The 25,940-nt window shown below is 38.9% G+C and overlaps 1 protein-coding gene across 1 annotated transcript in view; it reads left to right on the plus strand.

The window, feature by feature from the left end:
• The first annotated feature begins 1,646 nt into the window (after positions 1-1,646).
• LOC121648042 (neural-cadherin-like) overlaps positions 1,647-25,940 on the plus strand; it is a 72,825-nt gene continuing 48,531 nt past the window's right edge. The window contains exons 1-8 of the mRNA XM_041997954.1: positions 1,647-1,790; positions 8,828-9,053; positions 10,260-10,464; positions 12,213-12,324; positions 14,210-14,459; positions 19,283-19,425; positions 20,886-21,058; positions 25,337-25,505. Of these exons, the coding sequence (XP_041853888.1) occupies positions 1,664-1,790; positions 8,828-9,053; positions 10,260-10,464; positions 12,213-12,324; positions 14,210-14,459; positions 19,283-19,425; positions 20,886-21,058; positions 25,337-25,505 (1,405 nt within the window). The 5' untranslated portion in view covers positions 1,647-1,663. The remainder of the gene's footprint in view (positions 1,791-8,827; positions 9,054-10,259; positions 10,465-12,212; positions 12,325-14,209; positions 14,460-19,282; positions 19,426-20,885; positions 21,059-25,336; positions 25,506-25,940) is intronic.

Genomic DNA, 25,940 nt, shown 5'->3' on the forward strand with positions numbered 1-25,940 from the left:
GGCCTGGTCCAGCAGGATTACATAAATCCCATGATACCAAATAAATAAGATTTAACAATATATTTAACAAATAAAGAAATTAAAGCTAAATGAGATTATCAAGAGGAGCCTTATATCCATAAAACTCCTCTTGGGAGAGCAAATTTGTTCAGCACAACACAGCAGCCAGACCATCATTCTGTTTCCTACAATGCTGGACAGGACAAGTTAAAATAAATTTATTCATTAATTAATAAATATAACTGAAGAATGTATCTGTCTTATGTTGATCTTGAACACATGTTCAGAAGCAGGAATGATTAATATTATAATATGTTAATCCACCATCTCCTCCCCATCTAATGAAGAATTTATTGCTTCTTTTCCAAGGAAATGTGTGAGTATAAGTTGCTCCAATGTGGAACCTCATGTGACTTGTATGTCCTTGTATGTTTGCTTTTGGGGTGGTACTTTAGAGGGTGCTTTTATGGATGGTATTTATGAATAAATCTAAATAGTTGCTTTGGTTGGAGGACTTTGGTTTTGTTTTGCTATTAACAGCAAATTTTCATCAGTAGTTGCAAATTCACCAACATATAAGGCAAATGACCTAAAAGTGCTTTTACTGACATGTGGTCTAATGTTTTATATTACTACTAGAAAATCTGACTATTTGTTGGCCTCTAATTTATTTTTTAACAATCATAAGCCGAAAATCACAACTTCCTGTTTTTTACTAATTTGGTTCATTTAAAAAAAAACAAACAAACACAAACTTGTGAATATAGTTCAACTTCATACAAGCAACAGTTCTTAATGTTTGTCTACTTTGACTAGAGTGATGGATACATTCTGACATGACTATCTATCTATCACACACCAGCTGTCTGTGTCTGGGATTTTGATGAGAGAAATGTGTTTGTTTGAGAGTAAAAAAGCTGGTGATGTATTTTTCAATCAGTTCTTGTATGTCATTGTTTTTTGTGTGAACCAGTCTGAACTCTCAAATGAGAAACTACGTGCTCTCTTATACAGTGCAGTGTGATTCAAGGGTTATTGAGTCTATTTTGAATCTAAAACAATGTTTGTATGGTTGCACAAAGCTATAGGAATGATCTCAGAAGAGGTGCATCCCATTAAGGACAGGTGTGTTGAGTGGAGTATTTCTTAAAACTGGCTGTTGTAAACAGAGCTGTAAAGACACGGTTTAAAAGGTGCTGTTGTACTATACCTCCTCAGTCTTTTGACAAAGGGATATCATTGCTATTTTATTAGGACTTTATAAACTTGTGTCAACTTGTGAAAAAAAGGACATAATTAGTCTCCTGGGAGGGTGATATGATAAATTGACCAGAGCTGTGAGCTGAATTTAGAGCAGTGGGATCAGTTTCACTTCTTACACAAGAAACACTGACATTTGTTATAACCCTGCTGATTTATCTTTCTCCATTTATTTGAAATAATTTATATCTCAAATACCTATACCCTTGGTTGACCCGCTGTTGGTATTTCATATTTCCCTGGTTGCTTGTCTTTCCTTTACACACACAATTACATGACAGCTGTCAGTTTTAGTAACCACAGCTCTGTCACTCTCTCTGATATATCCCCAGGCCCAGACTGGTACCTGAATAAGGTGAAGCTGAAGATCAGTGATGTCAACGACAATGTCCCTGAATGGAACATGAAGCCGTACCCTTACTTGGCTGTTGTGTCTCCTGAGGCCCCTGCGGGAACGTCTGTCTACCAGCTTCAGGCCCATGACGGGGATGAGGGCAGAAGTGGAAAAGTTGAATACTTTTTGTCAGATGGTAAGCTTCCTGGATTTCTGCTGCTCATATACATGTATATAAACATGCAAGTCATATAGGAGGGATGTAGGATATGTCATGTAGCTGGTAAGTAAACTGACAGGCTGTGGAGCTGTGGGTATAAATATAACCAGTCTGGCACCAGCACATTCGCCCAGACACACAGCCACAGGCCTTCACATGTTCATTCATGCATTTATATACTCTTTAGGTGTCCATTAGCTTCTCTGTCTTATTTTCACCCTGCCTCTCTCTACCTCTCTGGCTTTATCTCCCCATTTTCTCTGATACGTATAAACACAGACCCAAAATCACACAATCAGAAAATCCCACACAGCCAGAGGCATTCACACATTTGTTTATGCACTTTTTATGCACTCTTGTTTGTCTGCTTCTCTCTGTTTCATGCACACAGAGAATCGTGCAAGCACACATTCGCTCATACAGAAATACATGCAGGGGACTGTTGGAAGTCAGCCAGGATAGTAGACCTCCTGTGGTTGAAGGGATCGAGGCATGTTGGGAGAGGTTGGGGATGTGCTGATGGTGCTGGTGGGATTTACTCTTTCTCACAGCAGCCTGATTTAAGTTAAACAACAATTATCATGAGGTGCCCATTGATTATATGACCATGCTAGAAACTCTTAAGCCTTACTTTTGCCATCTAACATCCTACCCACAAGTTTCTCTTCTGTGTAATGTCAGCCTGCTGTGAGGATTTTACGTGCATGTATCCAACTTTCTTATGTGCTTAACTTTAAATACTGCAGGATAAGATGAGAGTAGCTGGCATAGTGATGATCACAGCATGACCCTGTTTTGTACTTAGCAGGGGTGGAAAAGTAAGACGTCCTGTGTAGTTTCCATGTGAACAAACATGATTTAGAAATTAAATACACGAGCGCTGATTAGAACTGTTTCAGCTTGTCAACAGGAAAAAAAAAAAACAACAAAAAAAACAAACACTAATGATTGTGTGTAGATTTCATTTTTGCTACTACAGTTAGAGAATTTAACCAAATGTGATGATGGCTGCCTTAGTAGCAAGAATGGCCCATACCTCTACCAGATGAGGAAGAAAAACTAAAAACTAAAAACTAAAAACTGAAAAAAAATTATATGCACTGCCTCTAGCACTACATGACAGCACCTGGGTCCAACTGGACTCACAGCAGTCTGACTACCACTTAATTATGACGTCCCATCTTGTTTGAATTCTTGCTTGTGTTGTTCTTACTCCCAAATGTAAGTTGCTTTGAATAAAAGCGTCTGCTAAATGACTGTAGAGTAGAGAGTAGAGGAAGAAGGAGAAAAAGGGAATCCTACTCCTACTTGAATGCTACTCAATCAAGGCAAAACCACAAAGTTGAGGCTTTGAGGAGCAGGCCTGGGGCACTGGAGTGATGGGACATGTGCCCTACACCCGATTCGTTGTGTTCTCAAAGCTGGTCCCCAAGAGTGCAGTAGTATGGCAGAAAGCAAGGCTTTAGTGTGTGGTTTGACCAGGGAAAGCATGTCTTGCAATGGCAGACAGAAAAAATACATGAGGACCGGGTAGCAGATTTTTGGAGTGGAAGGAGTAGAAGAGGTTGTCAGATTGCTTTAGACTAACCTGCGTAAACACCAGCAGTAGACCCTCCGCCATTGCTGTGGTGGCGTTTCTGTGCATGTGTAAGTAGAACAGATGACAATTGGACTATCTTTTTAACCACACCAAGGAAATCTGGAAGGACTTGTGCATTTCTAGGCTTTTTATTTATTTATTTTACTTTAATTGTGGTTAAAAAAAAGTGAATGCAAAGATCACAGAGCTTTACTGCTTGAAGATTACCGCTGTCTGTCTGTGTGACGTCGATGGCGGCAGCGGTTGACGCTGTTTGTCCGCTGATGGCAGTGTTTTTGCATTGGGGAGGAACAGAGGAGAAATTACATGCTGTTATTGCTGGGAAAACACTGGATTTTTATTCCCAACAATTAAAAAAAAAAAAAAAAAAAGACAAGTATATTTTGGTGAACAGTCATCAATCTGACACAAAATGTAGTACATTTTGCCACTCGGCACCATTTGACCAGCATAACAAATGGTGAATGTTTGTTATGCTAGTTAATGCTAACGGACTAAGAGACAAGCGTCTGTGGTGTTGCTGAGAATGATTGACTAATTTGGGAGATGTAATGTAATTTCAGTGTAAAGTTATTTGCTCTTATCAGGGCAACAGTGTGACCATAATCATTCAGTTAAATTTATATTCCCTGATGGTGCATTGATGACTAATTTAAAAAACACAATAGCTTGGAGATCTCCAGATGGCATACCCCTAACTGTAGACCCCTGTCTAATGTCATCAGTCCAGAAATCCATGTCCATGTTGGCAGATATGAAGTAATTAGGATTCGCCAGCTCAGTAATGTCAGTTCCACAAGATAACGCAACTCATAACAGCCGCCGGATTTATCTATACTTATGTTCCACGTTTGATGTCAACGCTGACTAGTTTTATCGTGAAAATGACAGAAGTAAACATTTCAGCCTTGGCTAGTGCAGAATACCACTAGATTTTAAAGTGACATTTCTAAAGGGAATTCTGCCGGCCACAATAATCATGATAAAAATCTGATATTGCAACAGTCCTTCATGCAACGATTTTTATCACTATCCATTATGCATATCCTTGTTGTCTAACAAATGTCTGAATACACATCCCTTTCCATTTGGTATTTATGAGGCTTTTTATTTAAATATTTTAGATTGTATCCCACATTGTTTATGCTTGCTTTCATGCTGACATCTTCCTCTGTGCCTTTGGCACTCTGATGGAAAACCAACAGCAAGATTGTAAAGTTAACCCTATAATGCCATATGTATCATATTTGATACACACAGTTTCTGAGACCTTTTTCTTCATTTTATGGTAAAAACTTTGCTGTACACAATCTGATACTTATCTTCTGCCTGGTGGATACAATAATAATACAACAGTGCTCTACAAATATTTTGACATCACAAAGTAATAAACTATAAATATTCAACAATTGGTTTTGGTTATTAAAAATTGTTAAAGGGCCAGATCTGCCCATTTTTTCTTGGTTTGAAAAAGGGCTTTAAAAGGATAAACGGTGTGGGTAGGATGGGGGCAACTGATCAGAAACTCAATCCCACAGGAAAAGAAATGGCAAAAAATCAAAATAACATAAAACCTTGCAGAAAGGTGAATGCTTTTATTCCATGAAGTAGAAATTGAAGTCAAGGGCAGGAACCTCTTCACTGTACTTTACTCTGGTGATAATCTTTATTTTTTACACTGCCAACAAATCCCATCACATAAGTCTGTGACTGTTTATCCCTTTGTGAATAGACCTCCACTGAACAAAGTCAAGGACACCTTTTATGAAGGACATGTGCTTTGTTACTGTTCAAAGTACCTTTTAGGTTCAATCATGTACTGTATGTTACCAATAATGTTAAGAATTAAAGTTATAAAGTTTTGTTTTAGTTTATTTATTTGTTTTTTTTTTTAATCCTGCACAGATTACACTACTCCAAGACGAAGTTGCATAGAATAATCCGGGAGGTTTCCCCTCTGTGTAACAAATGTGGGTTTATGGAGGCTAACTTGTCACATAACTATGCACTTTGCCCCAAATTACAAGAATTCTAGTGTAGCATTTTTCTTTTTTCTCCTGTAAATGCAGATAAATCCGGACTCTGTTTTAATCATTTTGGAAATACCTAATGAGCTTCCAAAACTGAATGCACCACAGTGATCCCTTCTACCACACGACATTATAACCGGAAAAAAAACAAACAAAAAAAACAGATCTATTATGGAAAAAGAAAAAAAGTGCCCTCCTCCAAACTCTGGCTTATAGAGCTGACAGATGCTCTGCATTTAGAGAGAATCAGATTCCTGGTAGCTATACACTCCTAGGGAGGGAGGTGGGTTTAAAAGGGTTACTAGAGTATTGTTAGTACAGTCTTTTGTCTTTTTTTAATGTGTGTAACATGTGTATCTAGTATTTTTGTCCATAATATTGCCTTTGAAAGAAACATGTTATTGTCAACAATAAATGTTATTTTATGTTTCTCAATAGACAGATTTAAAACACAAAGTTTTAAAGTGGTTTCCAATGTGCGTTCATCATTAGCAAACTGAAGGCAGGTCAGTCATGACTGATGAGTGATTATGCCTAATGTCTTTTTATCACCATTTTAAGAACATGTCAGCTGATAAAAGATGGCAAGAACGAAGACTAGTTGAATAAATAATCCATAGCAGGTGTAATTTACTGTAGTTTAACAGCTGTTGTCTTGTTTGTCTAACTGTTTGTGTACCTGTGTATGATATACTCTCTTAAATGCAATTCAGTTGGGTGCATAGCACCAAGTCACAACAAAGGTCTTCTGAGCAGACTTTTCAGAAAGCAGATCCCAACAAATTCCCTTTGAGTAAGCACTTGGTGACAGCATACACTCAATGTTCATGATTGAAATGATAACAAAGATGACTTGTTGTATATACAGGCACAAACCAACCTCTGTGATGAGAGTTTTTGTTCAATAAATAATCTTTCACATAGAACTTCAGAAAATCTGTATTTTCTGGAGACTTTGTGTGTGTGCAAAATGTTTTATAGATTACAGACATAAGAGCGTTTGAGTTTTAAGATTAATAACCATGAGTCAATGTTACTTTCTTTGCTGCATGTTCTGGTGTTTTGAGGATAAAAATGTGGGGTTTTGTGTTGTTTGAGTTCAAACAGGTGGACACAATTTTCTGAGTAGAGCCAACATTTTCTCCTGGGACAAAGCTGCTAGTGATGACCGGAGCTAAAATCTTCTCTGCTTGCACTGCTGTTACTGATAGAATTTCTTATAACAGGGCTACCTGAGGGTCGGTCCTCCATTCTCTTCTGACTAGAGAATTTAGGAACCTACAAATTGGTGAACCTTGAAATGGTTGCATGCAGCTTATCTAAACCAGTCATTTTAAACAACCTTTGGACTCATTTATACTTAGTGTTAAATATGCATGTACTTTACAGATAGAATCTTCCATCTGTCCTCTGCGTTCATTTCATGCATATTTCAATCTGTTTTCAGAGAGCTTGGGGATGCACAGTCAAATAGAGGAAATGGAGCAGTACCCCTGGAAATTATGGGGGCAGTGTTGTGCAGAATAGCCAACATGCAAGTAGTTAAAGGAACAAAAAAGAAGAAGTAGAAGCTGTGATGTATTTAAAGGCTGCACAGACCCCACCATCTATCTCTCTTTCTGAAAATGTGCATTATCACAATCTCCTCTCTTTTCCTCTTATTGTTGCTATGTTTGCTTTATTGCTTTTGAAACCAATGGTGGAACTCGAAATGAACTCTGAACTCTGGAAGATGAACTGCACAACAACCCTACCAAATTGAGCACATGCTGAGTTGCTGCCCAAAACCCTGGGGAAGGCAGAAACTGTGGCACCATGATCAGACACTCAAGACTATTATAGAAAGCAACTACAGTCCTATTGCCACATACTGAAGGCCCAAACCCAGGAGGCGTACCATCAGCTTCGTCAGAGATTGGGAAAAGCCAAGAACAACAACTAGAGCAACACCAGGGCTTCTTAACACTACACCGGACAGGCAGCTGGCATTGGAGCCAGCCAGGCAGCCCAAGTTCCCACAGCATGTTGCCAAAACAAGACCTGACATCATTTTGGTGTCAGCCGCAACAAAAAATGTTGTCAAACAAAAATAAGCTCACAGTGCCATGGGAGCAGAGGATGGAGGATGCTTTTGAGCTGAAGAGGGACAAGTACCAGGACCTAGACAGTAACTGCCACAGGCAAGCCTGGAAGGTACTTGCCTGTGGAGGTAGGGTGCAGAGGCTTTGCAGGTCAGTCCCTCTGCAGGGAGTACACGGCACTGGACCCAGAACACTCAGTGATTTCAGGATACTTCTGGCATCAGAAGATGTATCATCACAACTAAGTGGCATTGCAATGAATCTGTGACTCACTTTCTGCAAGTTAGGTGACATGAGGATCTGTGCTTGGTCCTCAGGATACCTTACTTGGTCTAATCCAGGGATCCTCACTTCCTGTTCTTGAGGGCCAAAGTCCTGCAGGTTTTAGAAGTTTCCCTGCTGCAACATATCAGAATCAAAGTTTCAAGTCTGCTACTTACCCATTGATTTGAGTCAGGTGTGCTGTAGCAGGAAGACTTCTAAAACTTGGAGGACACCACCTTTCAAGGATCAATAGTAAGGATACCTGATCTAGTCGAACATCAGTCAGCTACAACATTTAAAGACCATTAATAGTTGTAAGATTTCTGATTGAAGCTGATGATAACCCCGACGGATATGTGTTGTGACATTTATTTTTCTATCTACACTAAAATAAAAAAAGTTGAGAGCTATGCTAAATACATAAAATATGTGAGTTTCACTTCATTCTCCACCCTTCACCAGCTCCCGCTTGCTGTTAACATTAACTTCACTTCACTAATTTCACTCAGTGTGAAACACAGAAATATATAAAGACTACTGCTGGGTGATTTGCTTTGGACAAATACACTGGTCTAATGAAGCATAATTGTGATTTTAGCCTATGGCCATTGTTGAAGATTTACTGTAGAGCCCAAAAACAAAATAAAAAAAAAAATCCTCTCATTAATACTGATTTAAAAGTCTTAACTTCATCAGGTTGTCTGTTATTCTAGTCATTTGAATTAAAGCACAGTGAGTGTTGATCCATTTATCAAGATGCTATAATAGTAGCCTCCGTGTTTATGTCAGGGTTGTTCCTGACAAATCCAGTGTAGTATGATTTAAATATCTTCACCTTTTGATTTTAATTAAATTGTGTGAATTTAAATGTGGATGTTTAGAAAATTTGTCAGAAACTCAGTATGTGTTTTGAGCCTTAGTTTAATGAACCCAGTGAGACAGGCCTATTTCATTTCACTTGAGTAATTTTTCAAGCCAGCAGCATTGGATTGGTTTGGATCCAGCAATAGGAAATAATGTCATTGTATTTCCCCGTAGGCGGTGATGGTTGCTTTGCTGTGGACAAGAAGACAGGCCAGGTGGTGACCACCGGGCTGGTGCTTCAGAGGGAGAGAGAGTACTTGTTAAGTGTGGTGGCCCTCGACGGCATGGGAAGCCACAGTGCACCTGCCATGCTCTCTTTGGTGGCAGGGGCCAGAGCACCGCAGTTCACCAATGCCAGCTACGCCATCTCTATACCAGAGAACACGCCTGAAGGACAGCCGTAAGTGCTGCATATTTTATCATCCACTCTCATACTTAAGCAGAGAATAATTTAAGCTATGTGAAAGAGGCAGAGCACCATGAAATGTATATTTTACACCAAAAGTTTTCACCTTGCCCAAAAGTATATAATCGTTTTAAAAGAAATGACAGTAATGTGACATCCTACTGAGGTTCTGTATCGTATTTTAATACTGTCATTCATAGGTGGTGATCTCCCAGGACACTTTTTTGTTGCTATACATGTAATTTATGCAACATGTAAGATGTCCTACAGATGCCTACAGTAACTAATGCAGACATAAATGGAAACATATATTAGGTGTTGTATCTCCATTAAGACTTCACACTAGTAAGGCAAGGCAAGGGCAAGGCAGTTTATTTGTATAGCACATTTCATGTACAGGACAATTCAAAGTGCTTTACATAAAACAAAGACATTACAGATATTTAGAATAGTAAAAGGCATCAACACATAATCACAATAAAATAATAAATTACATTAAAATAATTAAAAGCAAGATAAGTTAAAAAAAAGTTACCGTGCAGATTTCATGCATAGGCGCATGAGAAAAGAAATGTTTTTAACCTGGATTTAAAAATGTCTACATTTGGGGAAAGTTTAATCTCCACTGGCAGTTTGTTCCATTTGTTTGCAGCATAACAGCTAAATGCTGCTTCTCCATGTTTAGTCTGGACTCTGGTCTGGACTAGTTGACCAGAGTCTTTGGATCTAAGAGCTCTGCTAGGTTTATATTCTCTGAACATATCACAGATGTATTCTGGGCCTAAACCATTCTGGGATTTGTAAACAAGCAGAAGGGTTTTAAAATCTATTCTGTGACTGACTGGAAGCCAGTGTAAAGATTTCGAAACTGGTGTGATGTGTTCAGATCTCTTAGTCCTGGTTAAAACTCTAGCAGCAGCGTAGTACTGACAATCATCATCACATCATCACATGATATTAAGGATCACAAACTCTCTTAACCATAAAAACAACATTGGCGTCTGCATAATGACATTACATTATTACACAGAACTGACAAGTACTGATTGACCATGTTTGTAGCACGTAGGCAATGAGGCATAAAGTAACTGATTTCATTACAGCTTAGTGCTGACGTAGGAAAGCGGATTTTGAACTTAATTCACAATGGATGCAGCTGAAATCAAATAGCACTCTTTTTTTCTATTTCTTTGTTCGCAGGTTCCTGGTTGTGTTAGCCAATTCTTTCCAGAATCAGCAAATCAGCTACAGCCTGCTGATCAATCCTAGCAGCCTTTTCAGCATTCGGAAGGAGACTGGAGAGATCAGCCTGACGAGAACGCTGGATTATGAGAGTGACCAACGACGCTACCTTCTGATGGTGCGAGCTAGCGAGGAGCCCGGCACCCTCAGCACTGCCACAGAGGTTGGTTTAATTAGACGGTGATACAGCCAGAAAACCCAAGTTATGTAAGAGTGCACATCCTCTGGTCAGCTAGCCAAAGCTGAGGTCTGCTTGTTATGTTTTACTATTGCATCTGGTAAATGGTCCTTTACTAATACTGCAGAGAAATTCTAAATCAGGCTACTGCTTTTGCGAGTGCTTTAAAGTTCCTGATAGCTGGGAGTATGATGACCCTGAGGTAAAAAATAAATGTTAGAAAACATGAAAGCTCAGAAAAAAACACAAGAAAAAAAATGCTGCAATGTTTTATCAAAGCGAGGAAACAGAAATATCAATATCAGAGAAAATAGCAGCAAAACAAGCAAAATGAAAAAAAAAAAAAAGTATTTTGTTTTATCGTTGTGTTAGAGAATATCTAAAACATAATTACTTTTCTTTCTTTATGGGAATTTTTGAGTTTTCCGTTGTCTTTAAAAAAGTTTAGCGTTTTCATTGTGTTTTTTTTTTTTTCCAAAACTTATGTTTATTCTTTTTTCTTTATTTTACTGGTGTGCTTTCTCAGTTTTCTTTTGTTTCGTGTGTTTTAAAATGTCTGTGATTTTGTCCTGTTTTCTGTGTCCGGGTTCGGGTCTGAACTGGGGTATCGTGTGATGGTTTTTTTGTGAAGTTTCCTTTGTGTTTTTGTGTTTTCTATAACATGTGGACCCATTGAGCTATTTTTGGTTTTTTGGTTTGGTTTCTAAATTTGTTTGTGTTTTCAGTTTCCATGTTCCTTTTTTTTTTTTTTTTACTCTTTCTGTTTTATTGTTCTGTTGTAGTGTTTGCGCCTCAGTGCAAACGTAGACCAGCCTGTATGAGTTTCAGTGAAAACAGTGCTGACCTATTGACATCACACTGCTTGGTGATAACCTCAGAGGAAGAGCAGCAGAGTTTGTCGCTGTCTGCAGGAATGGCATGGCTGAATGAATTTGAAATGTTAACAAGTGGACCGGTGGGCTTAGTGATTTTTTTTTTCTGTAGTTTGTTTCATCCTTTCCTTTTGTGTTTTGGAAAGTGCTTTTTGTGAGTGTGATCTAGAGATGAACTCTATAAAATATAGAGCATGCTCTGGGGTATGAAACCTCCGAATCTGTAAATTTCATTATCAAGTGAGCATTTATAGTAAAACTATTCATGAATCCAGTTTAAATTAAATTTTTACTTTAAACATTTTGCTACCCAGTTATCATGTCACAGGTTGTCTTCACATCACAGTTTTAGCTGACAAAGTCTTTCTGCACAGCTACACGTTGCGGAATAGGTGACGGAAACTGGGAAAAACCTATTCCTGCTATTTCAGGACTATTACTCAGCTGTCACTTCACACTTTACACATGGTGGTGACAGGGAGCTCGTAGGATGCAGGGCAGCTAAGGGCTTTTGTCGAAAAAACACAGTGAAGCACTCGCATGCTCAAAACATGTCTATTTTTGACTCAGGAAAATCATGAAGTGGAAGATAAAGGATGTGTTGAACGGGCAACTAGTGGGGCTAGAAAATGTAATTAAGATTAAGTTTTGGGGTCAACTTCCTGTACAGGGAATCTATATGGCTGTCTTCTGGATTTAAGAGTTAATAAAGAGTGGTTAATTGTCTTTCTTCTCTCCTCTCCTCTCCTCTCCTCTCCTCTCCTCCTCTCCTCTCCTCCCCTCTCCTCTCCTCTCCTCTTCTCCTCTCCTCTCCTCTTCTCCTCTCCTCCCCTCTCCTCTCCTGTCACCCGCACTAATCAGGTTCAGGTGTTGATAACGGATGAGAACGATTGTGTCCCTGAGTTCCTCCAGTCCATCTACAGTGTAGATGGAGTCCCTGAGACTGTAACCACGGCAACATCCCTGCTGCAGGGTGAGACTTCTCTGACCCCATATTTCACATCCATCTGTTTCCTTTTGAAACAGAAAATGAAAGTAACAAAAAAGTTACTTTTTAAATTTTTTTTATTTATTTATATATTTTATTTACAATTAAACTGCACATGTATTCTTAGATTAAACCTAAAGCATCACACCTTCCCTTTCATAGTTTCATTTTACAGATGTGCAATGCTTGCATGTTGCCTCATAAGCTCTTCTATTCTGATAAGACCAAATGGAGGTGCTTTTGTTGTATTCTGCATGACTAATGGTATATCTGATTATCAAATACTACATGTTTAATTAAGATTGGCTGTCATCACAGGTTAACTTGAATTAACACAAACTTAAAAAAAAAAATATTGTCAGAGAGTAGTAGAAATGTCTGTACTTATTTTCCCTTTTTTGTCAGATACAGGTGTTTATCGTTTAGTGTGTGAGCCTTCCTTTGAAAAGATAACTTGATATGCTTGTCACTGCTGCTTTGTTCCTTGAAATAAATTGCACCTCTAATTGAACTCACATCACGAGGCTGAGGTGTCGTTAAGATTCTTTACCTTTTTAATTGATGTGAAATATTCAGCTTTAGCCTCAAATAGAGAAATAGCAGTCACTGATGTTTCACTCTCACATTAACAGGGTCTTTGGGCAAATGCACCTCTTAGAAAACACATAAAATACAGAACTATATCAGATTATTTCCCTATACATTTCAGGGTCCTCCATGGTTGTGAGAATGTCTGGCAAACTGTTTTGTGAGAAAAATTGAACGAATTTAACCTGAGAACATTCGACGACGCAGCCTGTAACTGTTGAAACTGTTGGCACTGCAGAGCAAGCTGTGGGAGAAAATGGCAACCAACACAAACCGATGCATCAGTGCAAAACTAGTTTGGTGGGAGAATGTCAGCAGTGAGGAAATCAAAGATAGAAGTAGCAGAGACAGGGAGTCTTCTGACAGTAAGAGCATGAAAGTTAGATCTTTGTGCTACAAATAGACTGTAGCTCGAATACCATGAAAAAAATGCAACTTTGTAGTTAAAAAATAGATCAACTTTAAGGGGGAGGGGACATATTAGACCAAAGAAAAAGGTAATATTGGAAATCTGGATGTACTCCTTGGCTAAACAGCTAAAGATCAAAGTTTTTTTAAGCACTTAAGGGGGGAAAAAAAAACCTTGTCACCATTAGCATGTCTCTACTGGGCAAAGACAAATGTGATTTGTCACATTGAACTTTAAAGGAAATGTACTATTTAAATTCCTTTAACATTTAATGAATCATTCATATTAATCAAGCTAAATAAAAATAATGTATATTAAATCATCACTCAGGAACTGTTTTTACAAGTAGCTGACATAGAAGAAAAATAAGACATTGGCATATACAGGCTGCCGGTGCTGATGCTTGACACGCAGGAAATAAACACATCAAAGGAAACTGATGTATGCACGTGTTATGAGCCAGAGAGGATGTGTGTGAAACATGGAGCTTAAGTGAAATTCACAGTAGCTGGGGACTGAAGCCTGAAAAAGATCTCATCGCACATCACAAGCAAATCTATACTTTTTCTGTGTAATTACCTCAGCGTGTAATTATTTCCAAACACATACGCTCATACACATACACATACATTTCACTTTTTCTTGTCTTTAAGCTAATTTTTGCAAATGATGGTAATCATTCTGGCAAAGCACAGTTTGTGTTCTAGTAATTGTAGCTGTCTGAGCTTATGATTTATTACATGTTTAGCAAGGCCATAAAGACATAATGATCTCCACGGATGTCAACATATTTATCAGCTGATGCCATCTCATCAGCCCTTTTCCATTATGTATTAATTGATGGTCCTTGTGTCATGTCGTTCCTCCTGACAGTTTTAGCCACTGACTGTGATTCGGGGTTAAACGCTGAGCTCACTTATTACACCCTGAGCCCGGATTTCAGCATTTCACCCCACGGGACTGTTTTCCCTGCAAGGCGGCTCGACTATGAGAGGACTAACCATTTGTATGAATTTGTGGTGATGGCAGTGGACAGTGGGGACGAGCCTCACTCTGGCACTGCCACGGTTCGTGTGAGGATGGCAAATGTCAACGATGAAGCCCCTGAATTCTCCCAGTCTGTGTGAGTCACTTTTTCACTTATTCTTAATAAAGATTGTCCATATAAAAATGAAGTGTTTCTTGGTTTGTAGGCCATGACTGCCAGAAGTCTGGTCTCTTTGCTTTGCTTTGCTAGACTTGTGGGTCTTTCTGCTTCATTTTTTGCCTTTAGCATTTGTAATCCAGTTTGATCTGAGTGAAATCAGGTTGCAGAATATTCAACCTCCAAGGTTATTTTCAGAGTATATTTTGGTTTATTGTCCATCTGTTCCAAGACGTAGTGTCCAGTTGGCTTTGCTTCATATGGCTGAATCTCAGCAGTCCTACACACTTGAAAATGCATACTGACACATTAACAATAAATACTAGTATTCATGTGCTGTGGAAGCTATGCAGGCCACATTGAAGCCCCAATATGTTTTACAGATGATCAGAGGTGCCAAAAGTATTCACATTTATTACTCAGGTAGAAGTTTACATACTAGGGTTTAAAAAGTCAACGTATCAACTCAAGCTTTTTTACTCAAGTTAAAGTGTAAGTGCTGGTTTCAAAACTACTTTAAGTCTAAAATTACAAGTAATGTCATTAAGGACGAAATCTTAAAACATAATTAGGGTTTTAGGATGTTTTTGGCATCATGCTTGTTTTTTTCTGGTGGTAGATGGTTTGCATGGTTTGATATAAAAGACATAGAATAGAATAGAATAGAATAGAATAGAATAGAATAGAATAGAATAGAATAGAAATACTTTATTAATCCCTTCAGAGAGCCCTCAGGGAAATTTGGGATGGATTAACATGGGTTAAATATTAAAACAAGTTCATTCATTTAAAAATTATGTTAAAAAAGTCATTATTAAATAATTTGGTCAAACACAGTCACAAAAACCTAGCGTATTTTTAGGGTGTGTGAGATCATCTTATTTGAACATCCAGGCCTTTTAATGTTGCTGAGTTCACAAGTATGTTAATTTTTCCCAGAAGGTGCCACAGTGTTGATTAGGCCACTCTCAGTCTTCCTGCTGTCTCCCTGACCGATTGTTTGGTGTTTGCTGCTACAGGATGGCTCATTTCACCTGCATTAAGAGCTTCTTTGACCACTTTTTTTGTGTATTTACAGCATATAAATGCAAACGAAACGTAACATTAACTGCAGATGTATTCCCTGTTTAAGTGATGACGAAATGATGAAGCAAAGCTTACACCAACTGTATGTATCAAACAGCTTCTGAGCCAATTGTCCATTTTGTATTTTAGCCCCTGAGAACCAGGGCTGTGCATAATAATGAGTTGTAATTCCTTATCGTTTCCTACAGAATGGGTGTGAATAACTTTAAACTGAAGCTGAGAGTCTGAATTATGAGTTCATTTACAATATAACTGTGACTTCAGTGTGTTTTAGCAAATAGCTAAAATAACAGGCATTTTGTCACTGTCACTGTGTTATTTCCTGAAGTGTCTTTATCTCCTATTCACAAAGTAACCTTGCAAACTCTGCTGCTTTTAATGAGACTGAGTACTTTTTTATGATTTTATATGAGCCTGGAAAAGTTGCATGAAGGCAGAAAAAACTTTAATTCTTTTAGATATAACCAAAAGTATTAGTAGTTTCTCTGACTTTAAATTTGTAAATGTACTGGAGTTCAGCAAAGATCTATTGTCATCAGCAAAATGTTGGTCTTGAATTATGTTCCCACGGCAACATTCATCCCAGATCGACCAGCTTATCACGTCTACTTCTATCAGATCTCAGCAGATAAGGCAGAAAAATGGGTCATTAACATCACGGAAGCCCAGACCACCTTCCTTCAGGCCATTCATTGCAGTAACATTTGATGTTGGTAGTATTGTCCTTAATAGTGGCTGATTTGCCTTAAAAAATATGTAGCAAGAGCGAATCTCCTAAGACAAACTCAGTATGTTTGTTTGCTGTGTTAATCACAGCCATCTGGCAGCAATACAATCTGTTATCCACTTCTCACACTTTAATCACAAGCAAATATCATAGTGAATTCAAGCACTCATGCCACATCCTGGATTATATTTTTGTCCCCTCCTCTGTGCAGTAAACTGAAATATGGATGAAATCCACTGTGTCACCATTCGCCTTTTAAGCAAAGCAGTTTGACTGGGTGGGCTGCCACTGTCACTGTGGCTCCACTGCATTTATCTTCCCACGACGAGTCAGCTTCTTGTCCTGTCAATCATTTTTCAGTGACCTTCATAGAATACTGTTGCAGACCTCTGTGCTGCGCTCATGTTGCATTGTCAGGTGTCAGTCTCGGTTGGTGGCTAGAGACAGAGCCAAACAAACAGCTGGCAGGGAAGCGGAGATGTATGCAGACAAACATAAAACTCAAAGGAAAAACATGCTGAAACATGGATGCAGGGCAAGTCAGTGGAGAATACCAAAACACACACGGCAGGCATACAGAAGACAGCCAGTCAGATATGCAGATAAACAGAGCAGCCTGTCTGCAGTCAGACAAATGCTCATGCCAGACAAGCAGACAGATAGAAACACAGGCGGTTTGCCAGATAGTTTGTGTTGGCTCGCTGAGATGTTGATAAATGCTATGAGTGAAAATTAGGACATGATGTCCAAAAACACGTAGGAGTAGAGCGATGCCTAATGTGAGGCTCATGACATTATTTTTCAATTCGGACTAATTGTGATACTTGGAAAAACAAGCAAAAAAGCTGATGTTCCTCAGTATGTCCAGTCAGTTCACTGAATGAGTGATATAGAGGCTTAAACTGGCTGAAGTGATAGAAGGATAGGCACAGATTTTGTGGAAATGTGAGCAGCCAGACATGCAGGCCCACAGACAGGGAGACAGGCGTATTCTGTCTGAGCACAGCTTCACAGTTCAGTGAGATGAAAGAAAGATGCTTCGGGAGGAAAAGCAGAGGGAGTGAATGTGTCTCATCCCACGAAGCTGCGGAGGGGTGGCCTCTGAGCCGGGTGACAGATTACAGGTCACTCATGTTGCCACGGAGATTGCCGTGGCTGGCGGAGATGAATCACCCATCAGCATTCTTCTGTAAACCATCAATCACCTCTGACTTCTCAGCACTGACACCCGTGCCCCACCCCGCACACACACTTACACACATTAGAAGCGGCTAAGGCGTAAGTTCTCACATCAGATGAGTTCTGCTGATGAATCAACTGAAACTCTGGGAGAACACCTCCGCCTCTTATAACCCGCTCCTCTCTATCAGCCATACTTTGTTATCCTCCCTCTTTTCTCTCACCCTTACATATCACTTTAACTGTCTTTTCAGAAACCTTCTTCTTTGTCACCTGCTCCTCCCTCACCTTTTGTCCATTTCTCTACATGTCTTCCTCCTCATGGAGTTCATCTCCACCCTATAGTTCTTTGTGCCTCAGCGGTATATCAGTGTCTTGGGTCTTGCTGGGCATCTTGCTGCCCAGTGCAACAGAGAAGGCAAATCACTGCTGACATTTTAAAAGGCACTGGATCAAACGGCCCACAGTGGGCCGGATGTGAGGAAGCACCATTTGTTCAATGACTTCAGCATCCCTGTAGACATTATCATTTGTCTCTGGTCTGGCCAGCTAAGAGGACAGGTTAAATCATAGTGACAAGTAAAAGCCACAAGCATAAGTCTAATCAGCTCACTGGTGCTTTGGACTGTGTAATGATTCATATCACTTGTCTTCAAGTGCTTTTCTTATTAACTTGTGACTCTTTTTATGTTTGTGTACAGTGCTTGTGAAAAGTTTTCAAACCATTTTTTTCTGTCTTCTGTAATGCAAAAAAGGTTTAATACCAATAAATTCCATTTACATAATAATTTATTATACAAAACAAATTTCTCGTGCATCTCATTTAAATCAGTACTCCCTGAGATGCTCCACCTTTCTTTCACTGAATTCACTAGATGTCATTTAAAAAAGGCACACGCCTATCTGCAGCATATTATGTGTCAATGAATAAAAGCTAACAAAAGCTGAGAACTGGACCTGTGAGACAGGATTGTGTCAGCGCACAAATCTGGGTAAAATACAAGAAAATGTGTGCTGCAGTTAAAGAGATAGAGAGCAAAGTAGTCTTCATCATTTTAAAATGAAAAAGGTTTGGAATCACAAATAGACCTCCTTAACCGGGCTATGTTTGGCATTGGAGAATCAGCTAACTAACAAATGGATGGTCACTATGAATAAGATTCAAAATTCCTTTCTATCAGAAGAACTATGGTGGTAAAATCCACCAGTTGGGATTTAACGGTAGAGTGACAAAAGACAAACAATTCCCCATGATGCACCTGTCGGCCAATGGATATTTACCAAAAATGACCTGCAGACTCTCAGACCAGAGGATCTGATGTGATAAAAGAAAGGTTAAACTTTGAATACTAGGACATCAGGCTGTGAGCTTCACCTTGTTGAGTAACAGAGTAACAAGCACAATATTGGAAGTATCATCCTGTGGGGGATGAGTTCTACATTTCAGCGTGACAGTGACCTGAAGCATACTATCAAAGTCCTGGATTTATTATGATTTTATTGTGATTTTTGCTGTTTTATGTGAACTATTTTGAATTGTCTTGTACATAAAACATGATGTACAAATAAACTTGCCTTGCCTTGGAGTGAAACAAATAACTTTTGGACCTAAACCCAGTAAGAGATCATGTCTGTGCACAGATACTCCCCCATAATCTGAGAAAATTCATGATCGGCTGTATGATAGGAAAAATGAACGAAATCTTAAGTGAACTGTCTTAACTGTTATGCAAATGATTGTTGCAGTGCTGAAAACTTTCCAATAGCTATGTATTACTGTTTCTATTTAAACTTGAGTTCTTCTTTGCAGATACCGAACATTTGTTTCTGAGGATGCAGGTCCCAACACCCTTGTTGCTACGGTTCTGGCCAAAGACCCAGATGGTGATGGAATAATATACTTCATAACAGCAGGCAACGAAGAGGGAAACTTCGTCATTGACAGTCAGAAAGGTAATATTTCTTGATTCTCCAGGCACACTTCATATTTGCACCTCTCACATTAATTGACAGGTTCTCTGTCAAATCTTCTACTGAGTTTTATCTAATGCACTCCTGCTACAGTGGTGTGCATTGAATACCCTCTTCTTTCAAAGTCAATGTGGGAAGAAATTGAAAGTTGATATTAAAAGCTGTAATTTCTATACAATTTCTGCTCTCTTTATTATTGGGGTTATAAATATAATCTACAGCACTATTTAGAAAATTTCCACTTGCCTTTTTTTAGCAGGTGGAGAGAGGAATGTTCCACGTGTTTCTCAGCTTTCTAGCATTGGTGACTGCACAGTTTATCTTTTTTATTTACCCTTTGATCCGAAACCAGTGGCAATCGCTGTGACATTTGTCACCCAACCCTTTCAATTCAATTTCACAACAACTGCTCTATCATAGCTCACAATCTTCGGGCTGTGCTCCACCAGATCCTCTTTCTTTTGTCATCTCTTTATACTCCTTTCCATCCTTTTGCTCGATTCTCAGTCAGAGAAAATGCTATGCTTGAAATCTTCTGGGTATATATATATATATATATATATATATATATATACAGTATATATATATATATATATATATGTACATCTTAGATTTTACCTATTTTAATGTTTTGTTGTAGTAATTTTGATGTCATGCATTGTCATTAGGAGCTTAGGTTATTTTCTTCTCGGCAGGCAGCCAGAATCACAGGTAACATGGGGAGAAGGAAGATTTAGGCACTCTCCTCTGTGCATCAGCATGCCGTGTTGTCTTTAATCAAGATCATTGAAAGAGATGAATAGCAACCCAACAAGAGAATAAAAAACCTCCCCATGCTCTCACTTTAATGGCTGTTCCCCACATCACAGTCTGCTTGCTCGTCCTGCAACCTCTGATGTTTTTGTGTTACTGTTGACGAGAAAGATGTTGACTCAGATGCTCCGTGCTTTTATCCAACCTTTTATCTTGACTGTTACATGAAAGCAGACAAAGGAAGGGAAAGGAACAGCTAATAGGCATCTGCTGAGCAAGGTTAACTTCTAACTAGTCTCTTTACTACCTCATGTTTTCATTCAGATGCTTGAGCTGGATGGGCATCTTTAGAGGAAACTGTGCAATTATAAGATCAGATATGTGAGAAAAATCACAGCTGTGAAACTGTTTTTTTTTTTTTTTGGATTTAGTCTGCATATTATGTTTTACCTTTCTGTCGGCTTTTGTGGAGGTGAATTTCTACCACTCGCTATCTCACTCCAAACTTCTAGAACAACAGCATGCAGTATGAATTTTCAGCTGTGTTTTATTGATAGCACATCCCTTTCTATGCAAGGCCACTGTGGCAATAACATCCTGCTTAATGACTAATGGAGTGGATGTACATGCTTTGTGAGGATGCGTCATATTTTATAATGCATATTCTAATGGGTCTTTGCTCTCTGTAGGGTTGATTCGTCTCCGCTCCAATCCTTTGCCCAAACTTCAAGGTTTGGAGTACATCCTGAATGTAACGGCCACAGATGACAATGCATCAGGCGGACCGCACTCTCTCTCCTCCACCGCCAGGGTCATCGTTGGAGTTGATGATGTCAACAACAACAAGCCTATATTTGAGGAGGTAAAGAGCCTTTTCTGAAGAAAATTTGGTACTTTACTTAGTATATTACTTGCTGTAATAACTACAAAAATGACTTGGTTCTGTAGCTTTTTATAAGACTAGTTGCCAAGCAACCAACAGAAAATCCACATAGATTTTTTAAAAATTGGAAAAACACAGGATGGTTATTCTTCTGTTGTTCTTTAGTCTGTGTGCTGTATTATATTAATCAGCTACAAGCTCTTTACCTGTTCAAGAAGGGGGTATGATGCATCTCTGTTGCTCAACAGTGTCTTGTCTGTGAGTACAAAAGAAGAATAACGGGTCGTAGTTGGTGCACTGCTGATAAGCTTCTACTAAACTATTGATGAGTATATTAACCATAAGTTGTGTTTTTTTTTTTTTTGCTTTGTCTCACACTATTTTATAAACATGCAGAACTTTTTAAGTTTGTTTTATTCATATTGTGCATTGTCTGAGGTTGACTAAGACACAACATGAAAAAGACTTCCACTGGTTTCATGCACCTGCAGAGACATTGTAAAGCTGACAACATTCATTTACAGAAAATATCACAAGCTCTGATAGAAATTAAAGTTAACTTCAGGGTGAGCAAAGACCAAAAACAACTATCCAAGCATGAACCAGATACCTATTCAATTAAAAATAAAAGGAAGTACAATACTTATTCTTCTGAATAACAAAGACAAAAGACAACGAGAATGAAAAGTAATGGCAGGAACCTCTTATTATCAGTGATTGAAATTACATTAGGTCTCATGTATAGTACAAATAACTATTTAATTGAGAGGAGAAGGAGAAGGAGAGCCGTCTGGCTCGTCTTGGGTCTTTATGTTTGGGCTGTCCTCCAAAAGCCTGTCCTCATCAAGCTGCTGGTCTTTGCACCAATGGCAACTTGGCACCTGCACAATAGAATGTGCATAATTTATTTCACAGGCAGGTAACTTCACACAACAATGGTCATTAGAACCTCCTCCTTACTCAAGAATTAAGCATCCTCTTATTATGGTTAATTTTTTTTTAACTTGTCCTGTCCAGCATGGCAGTAGCAGTATGATGGTCTGGCTGCTGTGTTGTGCCAAGGGGAGCTTTAAGGGTAAAAGGCTTCTCTTGATAATCTGATTTATTTATTTATTTTAATCTTATTTATTTATTTTGAATTATGGAGTTTATGTAATCTTGCTGGAACTGACCGAAGGGGACAAACAAGATGGAAAATAGTGAAGAGAATATAAAAAAGGAAAGTAGAAAAAAAGAAGACAAAGATACAACAGAAAGAAGGTAACAACCCTTCAGTCCAACCTAACACCAGACAACCAACTGCTACACCTGTACAGAAACACAACAGAGAATTTCTTACAACCTTTACAGGAAAACAAAGCAGACAATCATCAGGAGTTCAACATATATTACAACAACAATCATAGTACCATAAACACACACACACAAAATAAAACCTTAACAAAATTAGCTCTTAGTGTAAAAACCCACTGGAAAACTCAGTAACTGTGTCAGCATGCAGAGTTTGAGGAATGAAGAGTGATCAGAGATGAGTGCGATCGTGCAAATGCAACCATGCTCTAAAGGGGCTAGAGGCAGACTAGGGCAGGCCAGAGACCCGGGTGATCAGCAGCAATCCTGGAGCACAAACCCAAGCCACCTCACCATGAAGACAACCCTGGACCCACCCAGAGGGAAGGAGAGGAAGTCCCCAGCCCCAGCCTGCGGCATAGATCGGCCCCGCCAGCCACCTAGGGTGGCCAGAGCACAGGGCCCAAGGTCCCAAGAGCCCAGAGTTAATTACCATGGCACAGTGTGGGGTTTGCAGGAATATTACATTTAGGCCATGTTGACATGTCTTCACATACCTGAAGCCAAAACCTGTGGACAGGTGTGCAGTACCACAGTACCACCCTAAACATCCTTTATCCTGTATAATGAGTTCTATGAAGAATTTTGAATTGAATTTGTTGCATATTTAAATTCTTAGTCATTTAAAAGGTGTTCAAACATTTATTTGATTACTCATTTTAGTGAATGGTAAATGGACTTTTACTTATATAACGCCTTTCCAGTCAGCTTGACCACTCAAAGCGCTTTACATACACACTCATACCCTGATAGGCACATTGAGAGGCAACCTGGGGTTAATTGTGTTGCCCAGGGACACTTGAATATGTAGTGAGGGAAAGCCTGGAATCAATCAACCGGCCTTCCGGTTGGAAGATAACTGCTCTTCCTCCTTTTGATTAAAGTTACAGGATAAGTCAGCCTCCCATGTTGAAGTTGGAAGAGAGATTGAATCTTCTAGCTTGGATAATAGTTTATATATTTTTGATAATAACTTTAAGGCATTGGGATTCAAGAATTCTGCTACCCGGATAGGTAGTTGCAGTTTTAATTGGTTATTTGTATATTTTTTTTACACATAATAGATTTAAGCTGGTGATATTCTAAGAATTTAGTGCTGCTGATTCCATATTGTGATGTGATTATATCAAATGTCAAGAAGTTTACATTTTCTATTATATGTTCTTACTGTTTTATTCCTTTATTTTTCCATTAAGTAAGTTAATCATCTTTTTGTTTTGCAGGATGTCAGGGTTGTTCCAGTGGGGTGTATAGAATAAGTGAAGACTTGGTTATTTTTAGAAAATCCCACCAAGCCATTAAAGAGGAACTGATGTTAATGCATTTCAAACACTAATGTGGTTTGATGGCTGAGCTGATGAATGGCAGGTCAGAGATAACTAGATCCTCACACAATGCTTGCTCTACAGCTAACCATGGTTCATCTAGACCGCTAGTTTTAAGCCATTTGGAGATATATTGCAGCTTGTTAGCTAAGAAATAGTGATTAAAGTTGGGTAGCTCCAATCTACCTCTGTCTTTAGTCTGTTGTAAAGTTTAATGTGTTTAATTCAATGAAAAAAGTTAACAGTTACAACTCAAGTTACAACTGTCAACTCCTCTTTATGGCAAATCTGCATGTTGAAATCCTGCAATAGGAGAGTGAAGTATAATATTAGGCTTTGGTTTGAGTCTGAGAAAGAAAAAGTTCTGAAAACCTGAACTGGGTATGGGCATGATTAGGTGTGAATCTCAAAAGTCTGCATAGCAAGCAGCAAGGCTAAGGCTTCCTTTGGCAATGCAAAGCTATGATCTTTTCATAAATCTGAATAATTAGCAACATGCTTGTGCATGCTATTGGAGCATTTGCTGAAAAATTTGAGATTTTTGTTTCTATCTGTGATTTAAAGAAACACAGAAGGAGAGTGCTTCACTCTGATTACTAGATATGTTCTTTTTTTGTCCTGTTTCCCCTCGTCTGCCAGTTAGTCTCGTCTTCTCAATGAACTCAAGCTATTCCTTTCTTTATTACTACTTCCTCCCTCGTTTCTCCTGCTCAGTTATTTTCCTTCAGAATTTCCCTGGCCTCTGTCTTTCTCCATTTTGTTTTCCCATGGGTTACGATTAGCCTGCACACCCACTCTATCTTTAGGCATCTTCTATTGGGATTTCAATTAATTTATGGGAAAATGTGCAATATCATCACAATATTGTACACCTGTTTAATTAACTTCCTCCTTAATTAGGTATGACTTGAACTTCAGCAGGAAACACACTTCTCTGGAGCTCCTGAGGTCTTTTGGGCAGACTGGAAGCTTCTGGCAACTGGATATGTGTAAATAGGAAATTATGCTTCAGAACCACATGGACTGACCTTATGTTTTATATTATGTGATTTTTATGACCAGTTACCTGTGGGTCATGCTATCTATACCATCACATTCCATGAACTCTTGTTTTATTCCTGCTGCTCACATCCTTTGATCCATCTCCATTCCCCTCTTCACTCCTGCTCCCTCTTGCTGATTGTTTTTCTTTTTTCATGGCCATTCTGTTGAAAGAGTAGCTTGCATTCATATCTGATTACAAAAAAGACAGACTCCAGAGGGATACTTTTAATCTAGGGCATATGTTCATTAGGGGGAATGGATTGAATTCTCTTCTAAGACTAAGCTTTTTGCTGTTGGCTCTTCAAAAGAAACCAGTTCAAGTATTTTCATAACCATTGATGAGGGCTACTGAATTTGTAACTGCTGCATTGTGCTGATGCACAAGAACCTCCCTGTGCAGTGTGTCCTGACCTTCCACATAATGAATTTACTTTCTTTGATCCCTGCATTCTCATTATTGTAACATATTCTGACTATGTGTATAGTCGTGTTTATTTGTCTCTCCTTCTTTATTACCCCTCCCCTGTCTTTATCTCAGTGCCAGCAATATCGTGAACAGGCTTCAGTACTGGAGAACCAGCCAACGGGGACTTTTGTATTGCAAGTGCATGCAGTGGATGCAGATGAGGGAGCAAATGGAAAAGTCAAATATGGCTTAATGCATAGAGACAGCGCCATGCCTGCCTTCAGAATCCATCCAGACACAGGTAGAGCAGTCGTTGATTGTCAGGGGCAAAATTGGTCTCAATTATACATGGAAGACAGGCTATCCTATTGATAGACAATGCTGTAGTTTAATGGTAAGTGACATCTTTAATGCTCATTTTAAAACAAAGTGTGAGATGAGAAAAGAGTATGAATTGATAGACTTGAGATAAATTCCCAATCCCATTTCACCCGTTACCCCTTTCAGTTAGCCCTATATCCCCCGGTTTCGCACGCTCACACAAATTGCTAGTGTGTTCCGATTCACTCTCGGATGGCGCAAAGTCATAGGGCTTTATGGCCCTACAGACTGAGAGTTTTCAGAGGCAAACTTAATACTGTTGGGAAATATTTACACATAATTCAATAAAGAGGCACAGATGTGTATAACTTGCACATGTTAATTTAACATGAACAATAACTGTTGTTACCACATG

The sequence above is a fragment of the Melanotaenia boesemani genome, chromosome 10, assembly GCF_017639745.1.
Source record: "Melanotaenia boesemani isolate fMelBoe1 chromosome 10, fMelBoe1.pri, whole genome shotgun sequence".
Lineage (NCBI taxonomy): Eukaryota > Metazoa > Chordata > Actinopteri > Atheriniformes > Melanotaeniidae > Melanotaenia > Melanotaenia boesemani.